Genomic DNA, 13,901 nt, shown 5'->3' with positions numbered 1-13,901 from the left:
TAACCCATTTGTAGCTGTCTTTACATTCCTCAAATTTTTGTTTTTTGTTTGTATTTCTGTTTTTTTTTTTTTTTTTCCTGTGAGCTACCTGACCATATCCTTTCCATTCTCTATTGGATGTTTGGTCATTTGCCAACTGATTTTTGTGAGCTCTTTAAACAGATTAATTCTTTGTATTATGAATTGTATGCATTTACTACAGTGTTGTCATTTTCCTTTTTAATTTCCAAAGGGTTTCTTTGTAAATTCATTTTTTAAGAATTTGGATTTTGACTAATGATTTGACTAAGAGGTCCACTTTATCTTGTATTAAATTCCTGTGTTTGGATACATTTATCTATCTTCCAGGTTTAATAGATTTGTCTGCATATTCATATTTCCCTTCCCCACCTTCCCCAATGACTTTTGGTTGAAAGAGCTTTACACAAGCATTATTACCTGGCACTTCTAATTCCCTATTCATTTATCTTTCACTTTCAAGGTTTTCGTGTTCTTTACACTTTTCCCATAAAACTATTATCCACGGGGCAGCAATATTTCATGTTCCCACCAGCAATGTGTGACGGCTCTAGTTTTTCCACCAATGTATGTCACTGCCATTATTACCATCACTATTGAACTTCTTTTTTAAATTTTTAAGCTTTATTTATTTATTCAAAAGTCAGAGTTAGAGAGAGAAAGAGAGAGGTCTTCCATCCAATGGTTCACTCCCCAATTGGCTGCAATGGCCAGAGCTGTGCTGATCTGAAGCCAGAAGCCAGGAGCCTCCTCTGGGTCTCCCACGTGGGTGCAGGGGCCCACGGACTTGGGCCATCTTCTACTGCTTTCCCAGGCCACAGCGGAGAGCTGGATTGGAAATGGAGAAGCTGAAACTCAAACCAGTGCCCATATGGGATGCTGGCACCACAAGCGGCAGCTTTAACCACTATGCCACAGGCAGACCCCACTATTGACTTTCCATTTGGTGCAGAGTGGCATCTCATTGCAGTGGTGACTAGTGATGTTGAATATATTTTCATGTCTTTGTTGACTTTTTGTGTCTCCTTTGGAAAAAAAAAAAAAACTATTCAAATCCCTTACCCATTTTTAAAATCGGTTTGTTTATCTTTTTTGCTCTTGAGTTGTAAGTTTATATTTGATGAAAGTTAGACCCTTAAGAAATAGCTGACTTAAAAATATTTTCCTATGTCATATGCTGTCTTTCCACTGTCTTGACAATGTCCTTTGATGCACAAAGGTAATCATTTTGATGAAGCCAACATATCTATTTTTTTTTATTTCTTACACGTTTGGTGTCATTATCAAAAGAATCTGTTACCCCATGCAGCATTATGATTTACTCTTATGTTTTCTTCTAAGAGTCTTTTGATTTCATGTCTTACAGTAGGCCATTGACTTGTTTTTAGTACATTTCTGTACATAGTATGAATCAGGGCTCCAGCATCATCCTTTAGCATATGAATGTCTAGTTGCTCCAGTTTCACTCATTGATGAACAATTTTCTCCCCACTGAATGATCTTGGCACACTTGCCAAATAGCGACTGTTCATGGATGTATGCATTTATTTCTGAAATCTCAGTTTTATTCTGCTGGCTGATATGTCTGTCTTTATTCTAGACCACCATGCATTAAAAGTAATAAGGGTTTTTTGGGCATTCATTTTTTAAATTATGTAGAAAGCAAAAAATATATATACAATAACAACAGCTTTTATATTTCTCTAGAAAGGTGCCTTTATCAGTGGTCTTTTATTTCTTCATATGCCTTCCCGTTATTATCCAGTGTCCTTTCATTTTAAGCCATAGGATTTCCTTTACCATTTCTTAAATGTTAAGTCCATTACTGATGAACTCCATAGTTTATGTTTACTTATACCATATTAATTTTTCCTTCATATTTGAAGGACATTTTCCCCAGATATAGAATATTTTATTGGCATCCTTTTCATTCATTAAATTAAATAGTCATCTCATTGCCTCCCAGCATCCATGATTTCTGACAAGAAGTCAGTTGTTAATCTTAATGAGCACACCTTGTTCTTGAGGAGTTTCTACTCTCTTGCTGCGTTCCAAATTCTCTCCTTGTCATTGCCTTTTAATAGCTTGATGTATAATGAGTCTCAGTGTGGATCTCTTTGTGTTTACCCTAAATGACCTTTCAAAATGTGTAGATTTATCGTTTTCTTTTAGGTTGGGAAGAGTTTGGTTATCATTTACCCAATTATTATGCAGTTTTCCCCTCCATTCTCTCATAAAAGTGTATTAATCTGCTCGATGGTATCCTAGCAGTTCCTTATGATTTATTCACTTTTCTTAATTCTTGTTCTTAACTTTATTCTTGTTCTGAACATTTTTAGAGTAGTTTTAGGTTCACAGGAAAATTAAGATGAAGCAACAGAGGTATCCAATATCCCTCTAACTAATATGCATGCATAACCTCTATGACCAAAATCCCCCATTGTAGTGCTACATTTGTTAAAAGTGATAGCCCATTTTCATACACAGTTCATGGTTTATGTCAGAATTCACTCTGTTGCAGATTCTACAGGATAGTAGCACTTATCCACTACTGTGTCATCCTATGGAGGGTTCTCACTGCCCTCACGTTCCTTTGTTCTGACTATTCATTCAGTCCCTCACCTTAACCTGTGACTATCATTGCTCTTTGTTTTTAAAGATCTATTTTGTATTTAATTGAAAGACAGAGCTACAGAGAGAGTTATAGATATAGATATAGAGAAAGAGAAAGAGAGAGAGAGAGAGAGAGAGAGAGAGAGAGAGGTCTTCCATCCAATGGTTCACTCCCCAATTGGCTGCAATGGCCAGAACTGCACTGATCTGAAGCCAGGAGCCAGGAGCTTCTTCTGGGTCTCCCACGTGGGTGCAGGGGCCCAAGGACTTGGACCATCTTCTACTGCTTTCCAAGGCCATAGCAGAGAGCTGGATCAGAAGAGGAGCAGCTTGGACTCCACCTGGCACCCATATGGGATGCTGTCACCACAGGCAGAGGCTTTACCTGCTATGCCACAGTGCCAGCCCCAAATTTTGATTTTGGTAATTATTAATAAAGCACTTATAATTATCTAGTGCAGGGTTTTGTGTGGATTTAAGTTCTCAGCTCCAGGTAAGCACATGACTGCTGGTAGTGAAGAGAGAAGATAGCTGTTGGTCAGGGAGTGCCAGCAACCTCTATAAGGTAGAAAAAGCAAGGAGGCAGATTCTTCCCAAGACCCTCCAGGAGATGTGGAGTCCTGCCTGCATCTTGATGTTAGTCCAGTGAGACATCTGATATGCAGATTTGTGAGATGATAAACTTGTGGGTTTTTTAAGCCATTATTTGTGGCAATTGGTTACAGCAGTGATACGAATCTAATAAAGCTATGCTGAACCAATGTCCCTTGCTACAAGCTGGACCTGCAGTGTGTGGTAGCTCTAGAATAGAGCTTGTCTTCTGCAGTTCCAACTCTGTATGTGCTGTTGATCCTTTGCCTTATATTGTTTTCTGGTTCCATGTTTTTATTCAAATCCTGAACTCTTTATTTCCATGTCATTTTATTTAGTATCAAATCTATTTTTCCTTCTGAAATTCTTCCTTTAATTAAATGGGCTTTGTTTTCTCAATTCCTCAAATTCTGTTAGTTAGCATTGGAACTCTCTGGATTATCTGTATGCAGAAGGAGTTGGCGTGTGAGGGGTCCTTCCCTCTCCTGACTCTTTGTGAGGCTTGTTGCAGCCAAGCCCTCTCAACACTGTCTATGATTCTCTTCACTTTACTGTGATCTCGGCTCCTTTGTTGATGCTTACGGCTGCTTTGAACATATGCATCTCTCTGTTTATTTCATGTAAGTTTCAGGAGGTAGAAAAGGAGAGACACATTTTCCACAATTGTGTTGTAAGTGGAAGTCTCTTATTGATCCCTTTTCATGTAATTATTTCATGGAGGCTGTGTTGAGAATTACTTCTAAATCTTCTAAAATTTGTTACTTGGTGACTCCCTTCTTCCTGAAGCACATGGCTTCATTGGTTGTTTCTCTAACCCATTTTTCCTATCTTGTGGCCACTCCTTTTTAAGGTTTCACAATTTGTTATTAAAAGTAAATTGTAAATGTTGATGTTTTTCAGAACTCTGGCATGGTCCCATTCTCTTTTCATTATTCTTATTTCTTTATCATCCTTACATTTTCTTATGGTGTTATTATCCTATATTTGCTAATTCTTACATTCCCAAATCACCCAGATGTTTCGCAGAGCTCCAGGCTGTGTACACCTCAGTCCTTTGATCACCTGGTGTGTCCTGGCTTTGTTTCGGCTTGAGATCCAGAACGTACCCTGGATCTGTTCATCTCTCAGGGTTCCCTGTTCCAGGAGGGGATATAACTATGCAGGCAGTTGCCCTATGCAGATATTTTCTGGAATACTCCCTACAGCTCAGCACATTAATCTCAAAAATATATCAATTATTCCTCCTACATATACTTTAAAAACATTTATTTATTTATTTATATTTGAAAGGAGGATGTGAAAAATTGTCCAACCATACATGGGTCCCTGGCTCACTCCCCAGAGGTCCACAACAACCAGACCTGAGCTAAGCCAAAAGTAGGATTCTGGAACCCAATCCAAGTCTCCCACTTGGGTGGCAGCAACCCAGTATTTGAGCCATCGACACTGCCTACCACTATGCATGCGAGAAGCTGGAGCCAGGACTTGAATCCAGGCATTTTAATGTGGGATGCAGATTTCCCAAGCAGTATTCACCTGCTTTTCCAAATGCCTTCTTTCCTTCGAATACACTTTTATTTAATCTATCTCCATCCACAGTTCCGTCTCACTATCATAACACAAGCCACTGCCACTTGTATTTTGATCAATTTTCTTGCCTCCAGATGTGCAGTTTTTCTTAACTGGCAGCCAAATTGGGATGTCCCTAAAATGCAGGTGCAATCATGGCTCCCCGTGCATACAGCCCCTAGTGGCCTCCAGTGCCCCCAAGATGCTTCAGCCTCCGTGGTCCTGCTGACGGACTCGTGTGTTCTGCTGATTTTTCTGCCCCCTGCCTCTGCAGAAACAAGCATATGATTACTGTGCCAAACTGTATTTCTAACAGAGTTACTATTTCTTGATTTTCTCAGCTACTTTTAAAAAGCATCATCAGTATCTTCTGTCTTAAAATTATTTCAATCTGTTTTAAGACAATAAAATAGAAACTCGCGAGAAGGAACCCAGGATGACAGCTTTGAATGACAGCTGCTCTTCGTGGCACTGATTTTCAGTCCTTGAGGAAGGCAGGGCTGCAACTGTGACTATTTGGGAGGAAATGCCTTCTCTATGTAATAGAATCAAAAGCAAATATTAGTGAAAATGTATTTGCTATAAAACTTCTCATCCTGAAATTTATCTGCATCTTTCCCACATACATCAGAAGAGGGAAAAGGCTATTTTTTAAGGGCAGATGGTTTCAGAAATGTGTGCGAAGGCATTCACTTATTAGTACTGAAGCTATTTTTACCTACTTCCAGATATTAATGTAATTATCAAGTTGCTCACTTTTCAAGGACATTTTAGTAATCAAGTATTTAAAACTGATGGAGGTTGGAAAGCCCAGACACTTCATATGAAGTTACATTTGTATGAAGATGCATCTGTGTGTTTTAGCTGCTGTCTTATAATAAGCACTAATACCCTTGAAATTTATTTCAAAACTCTTAAATATCTGCTATAAAGAGCGACATATGATAGTTTAGAAAAGAACACTACAAACTAAGCATCAATGCATGTTGTCTTGTTTGCATTTATCTGTAGTCTCACTAGCATGCTAAAAATCTAAGACTATTTTAAGATGTAGAAACATGCTATAGTGTATTTTTGCTTAAGTTTATAGGTACTCTGGCCTTAAATTTGTTATTTAGTCTGTGTTCTTAAAGTGCTTGGAATTCATTCAACAGCGCATATTCATTGGCTGTACTGCTGTGTGCTAGCTTCTATTCCTGGCATTTGAGTGTACAACTGTGACTGTGCGTTGCAAACTCAGATCCCATGGAGGAGAATCCCTGTGTGTGTATGTGTGTGTGTGTGTGTGCATTTATGCTTATAACAGTGTGAGTGTGAAGTGAGTGAGCCATACAGACAGTGAACAAAGGCAAGCAAACATACACTCAGTCTCATTAACAGAAATGTTGCCAGAAAGAGCTGATGGATGCCAAGAGAAACTAGGAATGCAGATCTCATCATCAGTTTTCTTTCTGTTCTGACAATACCACCAAGAAATTTATGAAGAACTGGGTCATTAATTTGCTCAATATAGATACGGTATAAATAGGAAATGCATTTAAATGATTACAAAAGAAACTTAAGCAGATGAATATCTCTAGCCAGAATAAACACAAGTACTTGTAGAAGTATGTTTCACTTCAACTCAAGAGTGTATATGAGCTCCATGACAAAGTTTATTTCACTTCCCAGAATTTCAATAATTGGTACAAAATGTTTTTTTAAAAAATCAAATGTTTGTGATGAACTGTCATAGCATGCTGCTATTTTGAATTATTTTATGTCTAAGATTGAATCGGTTAAGTGAAAAACTACTTGCTGTGGGCGCTGTCACCATTTTAAGCCCCTGGGGAAGCAGGAGGGAGCCAAACATTAATTAATATAGGTAGGTAGGTAGATAGATGATAGATAGATAGATAGATAAACAGACCTTGAAATTGCAGATAATAGTAGCTAAGACACCCACCAGCATTGTTCGGAGAGACTAAAACCCCTTTTGAACAGAGCATCAAAGCAGTATCATTAGACTATTGAAGCAATCACCTTCAAAGACATGTGTCTACATTTTACAATTGTAGCTGCCATTACATTAATTCCTCCTAATTTCCAGCACTTGACATTTAAAAACATGCTGGCTGCATCATCTTATTTACACAAAGTGGAAAATAATTTTATTGGAATCTTTTCATTGAAATAATAAAGTAGGTGAAGGTGATGCCACTCTGTCATTTGCAACGGAGGTGATCTTTTGCCCAGGGATTAGCCATTGGGATTAGCCATTGTGCCACAGGAGGAGTTTTCATTTAAGGCAAAGGTTTGCAAGAGCTCTTCTTCTTTGGGAAGGTTTGCGTGTCAGGGCAAATGCATGTCCAGGGAAAGACAGCGATGGAGCCGGCCCCTGGGATGGGTGGAGGCACTAAGAAGGTGGTGGGGTCTCCCCATCCATCATCTACCCTCCTCCTTCTCACTCCTCCCTCCCGTCTCCCCATTTTCCTTGGCATTTTTCCTCCCTCTGCCTGAAGGCACAGTTGTTCATTTTAACCTGTATTAATGGAGTAATTAGTTTTAATCACCCAGAGTTCTCAACTCCTTCAAAGCATTCAGAAAACGTGTGGTTCTGGCTTTATATTCTTCCCTCAAGAACCTAACCTGGAAAAGTTTCGAATACAGTTGGTTTCACTTGAGGGCAGTCTCTGAAACAGGCATGCACGCTTGCGATTGCGTTTGTGGAATGTGAGTCATCGTCAGCCCCCGTGCCACACTGCGCCCTTGTGTGAGAACCCACAGAAGATTTTCTGCCACCAAAATACTAGGAAAACTCAATCTTCTCTTGGGCTTCTGGCCAATTGTCTCTTTCAGATTCTGAGTTTTACTGTTACTTTTGTCAACTTTCTTATTATGACCAAGGAAAAATATGGCCCATCTTAGTCTGTTTTGTGTTGCCATAACAAAATACCTAAGATTGTGTAATGTATAAATAAAAGAAGTTTATTTTAGCTCAGAATTTTGGAGGCAAGAAAGTTCAAGATCAGGGGCCACATCTGATAGTGGTGGAAGCAACCTTGCTTTAAATGACTTGTTCTCTCGAGTCAACCCAGACCAGGAAAGCCAGAATGCCTGTGCCCACACTCATCCATCCATGATGAAGAGCCCATAGCCCAGCCAATACCGTTCCAATACCACTCCATTGGAAATCAGGTTTCAGCTGAGTTCCAAACTTCAGCACCCACCACTACCCACTTTACAGGAACAGTTTAAAATGATTGCTGACTACCAAACCTTTGTTTTCCGTTGCATCCCAACATGGCCATTTCCCTAATCTCCAGTCACATGTGTTGCACCACTTTGTACCCCTCACCTTTCCCAGCCTCTACCTTTGGAGCTCACCCTTCCTCCAACCCTCACACAATGCAACCGTGAGCACCCCAGAGACTTGGGCTGTGCATTCTCGGGGAAGGAGTGTCTATGTTCCTCGGTGAGTGCTCATGTCCAGGGGCACCCAGACCTGCCCCGCCTCTGTGGCTGGTGCTCCCCACTCTGCAGCTGTTGGTTTCTGTCTGCCCAGGGGCCTCCTTGTCCCTCCCCAGTGATGCTCCAAGGATAATGCAGGGGGACTGGTGTTCTGCACAGCAGCCCCACGGCCGTCCCAGAGGACCTTGACCTTTGCTGTTGAAGGTCATGTCGTGGCCACTGACTTCCTTCTCCCTGGCCTCTGCTCTGCACTGTGTTGTGGGGGACTCACTCGCTCCTGATGCCCTCTTCTTTGGGAACCCCAGAAAATCCCCCCAAGAGTTGTCCATGATTGAGTTCCAACTCGCTCATACATATCAGGGTTTCCTGTGAACAATCTTAAACCCACAAAAATGAAAGAAAACCCAGATGCTACTTGCCATTGGTGCCAGGTTCCTGTATCCAATAGACACACAGGTTAACACATAGGGATGGGGGCACCCCCAGGGAGCGTCGTGTTTGGTCTCCTACTCTTCTGTTTTTCAAGGATGGAACCCTCCAAGTTTCAGATTCGGTTCAGCAACAAAGTTTGAGTTTTCTCTGTTTCTTTTCTTACAAATGATGCTCTTCCTTGTAGGATCTTACACATTTGTTCCATGGCTTCTCAGCTTTAAAAGAGGAAGAGCCCTAGAAGAAAAAGAGAATAAAATAGTGGTCAAAGAAACCGGGTACTTCTTCATATACGGTCAGGTAGGTTTGCACCCAGACCTGCGCCCTCCGCCCGCGCCTCCCACCTTGTGCTGTGATCACTCCTGACCACGCTCTTTGCTGTGTCTGCCAGGTCTTGTACACCGACAGCACCTTTGCCATGGGGCACCTGATTCAGAGGAAGAAGGTCCACGTCTTCGGGGACGAACTGAGTCTGGTGACTTTGTTCCGTTGCATTCAAAACATGCCGGAGACGCTACCCAACAATTCCTGCTATTCAGCTGGTAAGTATTAGCTCTCAGACTTGTTTGTTGTGGAATGAAGGGAGGCAATGGGAAAACCTGAGCTGCACGGCGCAAACCACAAAGGAAGGTGTCTGAAACACAACTAGAAAAGACATTCTTCGGTCTACTGTGTGTCCTGTATCTCCAGTGAGGAGCTGAGACAGCCTAATCATTGCTATAGAAATTTAGGCAGGGGGAAGCAGGTTCATACATTCTATGTAGATCGCTTCCTTCATCGTCAATGGCGGCAATAATGCTACCAGACTTTCACAGAGCCGTGCCAATCTGCCAGGCACTTTGTCCTATACTTGACACTGGCTTACTCATTTAATCTTCCCGTGTGAGGGAGGTGGACTCTGAGACCCTGAGCTGACATAATTGTCCCAGGACACACAGCTACTATGTTCCCAAACAGTGTGGACCCCTGGACTCTCCTGCCCAGGCTACAGAGGGTAGGGTGAGTGACACAGAGACTGCTCTCTGACTCCCACAGAGGTGACAGCAGGTGCAATGAGCTGTCCGACCATGGACAAGTGACCATGGATGTGACACGATGAGGAGGCAAAGACAGGGGCAGGCCTTGTTAATTTCAGGTCTATGTTAGCTGAAATTGCCAACCTCCCTTCATTTTATTTCTGGAGGTCAATTGTAAATTAATCAAGGTTGATGATCTATTTGGAACCTGGGGACTGGCTTCAGTTCCATACAGTTACTGAGGACAGCCTGAGACACTGGATCGGGGACTGGCTGTGCAACTGGAAGCACTAGGTTTCAAAGGTAGCTTGACAAATGCCCAGTGAATCAGCTAGAAATCAAGAAAAATGGTTGATGATTACAGATGATGTCATTCTGGACCTGCGGACTTCAATGGGGGGGGAAGAGGAAGTTCATTAAACTGGAATTCCCTAATTTTCATAAAGAAACATTTCTTGTACCCAGTGCTGACCAGCATTTTGGTATTGCAAAATGTTTATAAATGGCTAGGCCACCCCAATCTGCTATTTATCTATGTTCATTAGTACTTGGAGTTTCACAACTCTCTTTAAAGTTTGTAGTCATCTGTTCCCCTCTCATTTCACTCCGGTTAGAGGCTTTGCCAGATTCCTTGGTGCTCCTTCTCAGGGGCAGTTGATTTGACCCTCATGATTTAGTGTTGTGTGGGAGAACCACCAGTCTCAATTACACTGTAGATGTGCAGTTGATTTGACCCTCATGATTTAGTGGTGTGTGGGAGAACCACCAGTCTCAATTACACTGTAGATTTGCAGTTGATTTGGCCCTCATGATTTAGTGGTGTGTGGGAGAACCACCAGTCTCAATTACACTGTAGATGTGCAGTTGATTTGACCCTCATGATTTAGTGTTGTGTGGGAGAACCACCAGTCTCAATTACACTGTAGATTTGCAGTTTCATCTTCTGGGGACAAATTTTGTTTTAAATGATTAAAACATCACATTAGTGTATAAATGCATAAAGTGCTTCCATAAAACCCTGAAAAAAATTAAGTGGCCAACCTCATAAGCCTAAGACAATTCTGGGGTCAGTGTCATGGCACAAGGAGTTAAGACACTGTTTGCAACGCCAGCACCCCATATTGAGAGCCAGCTCCGGAGCCGGGTGCCCTGCTTCTTATTCAGCTTCCTGCTGATGTGCCCAGAAAAGCAGTGGGATATAGCCCAAGGACTTCAGCCCCTGCCACCCGTGTGGGGGACCTGGATGAAAGTCCTGGCTTTAGCCTGGCACACTTCCAGCTGTTGTGGCCACCTGGGGAGTGAACCAGCAGATGGAAGATCAATCGATCTCTCTCTCTGTCCCTTTCAAATAAATAAATCCTTGAAAAAATACAGTAAAGTAAGGAACCACTTCTATACATGAACCTGACTCTTACTTGTTAATTCATTGACAAATATGTTCGTTGTAGAAAAAGTTACAGTTTTTTATGGCTGATTGCTGTCATCTGGAAGAATTGAAATAGCCACTAGCTCAGTGTTGGGATGTTAAATAGAACCAATAGGCTCACACCCACTTAATTGCTAGAGTTAGCATCACTCAATACTCTACATTCTGTTTTTTTTAAGAGTTTATTTATTTATTTGAGAGGTAGAGTTACAGACAGTGGGAGGAAGAGAAAGAGAGAAAGGTCTTCCTTCGATTGGTTCATACCCAAATAGCCTCAACAGCCGGAGCCATGCCAATCTGAAGCCAGGAGCTAGGAGCTTCTTCCGGGTCTCCCATGTTGGTGCAGGGGCCCAAACACGTGGGCCATCTTCCACTGCTTTCCCAGGCCATAGCAGAGAGCTAGATTGGAAGAGGAGCAGCCAGGACCAGAACTGACACCCATATGGGATGCTGGCACAACAGGTGGAGGATTAGCCTACTGCACCAGGGCACCAGCACCCTCAATACTCTTTATTCTACACCTTTGGATAAATTATTAGGTCATTTTAATTTCTACAATAATGACAAATATCTATTTAACAAATAAGTCTGTTTTGTTTTTTAAATCATTTAAGGCACTCTTCAAATGTTCTGCCAATGCTAGAAACCATAGACATTATCCTTGCACTGCAAAATAGATTCTTCTGTTTGTTGTTGGTTTGGGTTATTACACATACCTAGGACTTTTGGAGATGGGAACCTGTCCACTTGATCATTACTCTGTGCCTGCTGGGAGGGTGTCTGGCACACAGTAAGTGCTCAATAAACAAACTCTGGCAGGCTCTTGCCTCAGAAAAATCTGGGTGCTTTGGGCTTTAAGATAGAACAGACATCAGTGAACGCAGGTATGTTTATATTAGTGAATTTTCACTCTATGCGAAAGAAACAATACAACTACTCTTTAATTTGTTAGTTCTAAATATTGGCCACTCAGAAACCAGTGATTTTACTTGATAGTTTATTTTTTCTTCCTTGTTCCTCTTCTTTCTTCGTCACATTTTTCCTTACATCACCTGATAACCTGATTCCTCTTTCTTAGATTTATGACTCATTGTAGTTTAAGTGCATGCATATTTTTTAGTCACTCTTAAGGAACTAATTAATTTGGTGCATTTGATCATAGCAAGAAACTGCCATTTATAGGAATATAATATGCAAGGCACTAAAACGGAATCCACATGATGCCTAAATCCATGTTCTTGATTCTAGAGAAAAAACGATGTTTGCAGTTGTTCTATGTTAATGAATGTTGTTTTAAAAATTATTTGGGCAGCACAGAGATAGAGAGCTCCTATCTATTGGTTCACTCCCTCAATGCCTGCCACAGCAGAGGCTGTGCTAGGCCATAGCTGGGAGCCAGGAATTAATCCAGGTCTCCCACATGGATGGCAGGAACCTGACCACTTGAGCCCTCGCTGCTGCCTCTCAGGGACCACAAAGGCAAGAGTGGAGTCAGGCCCTGGAGATGGGTATGGAAGCCAGTTCTCTGATATGGCATGCGGGCCTCTTACTCACTAAGCCATGCTCACCCTGATATTCTGTTTTACTCTTTTTAACACCTACTGTTTTATGTGCACATTTAAAATTCCGTAAGGACAATTCAGAATGTGTGTATGGTATTTTTTCTGTGTTTTTGGACTATTAAATATGAATATGTGTGATTTTTGTGTTTTTGACTATCATATAAATGAATATGCATTTTTTTACATTTTCATTTTTCTATTATTGTGAAATACCTCCTTGTCAATAAAATGAAGCAAAACCCATATTTAACTATACAATATTCTATCAAGGGATGTGCTATGATTTACTTACTTTTTTTTAAGCTATGATAAAAATGCTTACATCTGTTGTAACACCCTCTTGTTATTTTGCTGATTGTTTGTTTAGGCTAAAGGAACTGTACCTTGTGCAGAAGTCCATTGGGGTGTACTTTGCAGCATGAGTGCCTATGTTCAAGTCTTCTAAAACAAAATAGCTTTATGTAAGAATATTTTTTGGGTCTCTTTTCCATCATACAGACACTTACATTCTTGCTAATGGTTTTTCCTAGGCATTGCAAAGCTGGAGGAGGGGGACGAACTTCAACTTGCAATACCACGAGAAAATGCACAGATATCGCGAGATGGAGATGGCACTTTCTTCGGTGCACTGAAGCTGTTGTGACCTGCTCTCCTCTCTTTCTCTTAACCTCCACCGGGAAAACACTTAGCGAAAGGAACAAGCAGTAGTCACGGTAGCCTGCCCTGCGAGCTATTTGTTTTGGTTTGCTGAAACTAGTCCAAAACAGGAAATTTAACAGACAACCACAGCCAGAGACTGTCATGTGAATTACGAGAAATAAAGCCCATTTAAGGAAAGATAGAGTTAGAAAGACATGCCACTATCATTCCACATTGAACAACTCAGTCATGGCTTCCTGTCTGGGAGGAAGTGCAGAGTGGGAAGGGGAGGGAATGGTTCCTTCCAAAGCGGGATTCCACAGTTTCCAATGGCAGGAGTGCCCACATTGGGGGCCGTCAAGGTATCCATGGGAAATCTCAGCATTTGTTCTTTACTGTTTATTAAATATGCCCCTTTCCTTGTCAGTTAACATTTTAGAAGTAAAAGTAAAAGCAAATTTCTAGAAATCTTGCATCAAATGCACGAATGAATAATTACAGGCTTCAATTTTAAAACTCAAAACTGTTGAACTGACAACAGGATACTAGTTACGTCGTTTGGGACTTAAGTTGCCATTTTTATGAGTT

At 41.2% G+C, this 13,901-nt stretch overlaps 1 protein-coding gene across 1 annotated transcript in view; it reads left to right on the top strand.

The window, feature by feature from the left end:
• The window catches only part of TNFSF13B (TNF superfamily member 13b), a 32,570-nt gene extending 19,088 nt beyond the window's left edge, over window positions 1–13,482 (top strand). The window contains 3 exon segments of the mRNA NM_001099964.2: window positions 8,858–8,970; window positions 9,062–9,212; window positions 13,205–13,482. Coding sequence (NP_001093434.1) covers window positions 8,858–8,970; window positions 9,062–9,212; window positions 13,205–13,317 — 377 coding nt within the window. The 3' untranslated portion in view covers window positions 13,318–13,482.
• Window positions 13,483–13,901: the final 419 nt, after the last annotated feature.

This window comes from Oryctolagus cuniculus, chromosome 9 (assembly GCF_051225735.1).
Source record: "Oryctolagus cuniculus isolate XC-2025 breed Fujian yellow rabbit chromosome 9, ASM5122573v1, whole genome shotgun sequence".
Classification (NCBI taxonomy): Eukaryota; Metazoa; Chordata; class Mammalia; order Lagomorpha; family Leporidae; genus Oryctolagus; species Oryctolagus cuniculus.
Note: the sequence above shows the minus strand (reverse complement) of the source record. Positions and strands in the feature narration are given on the sequence as shown.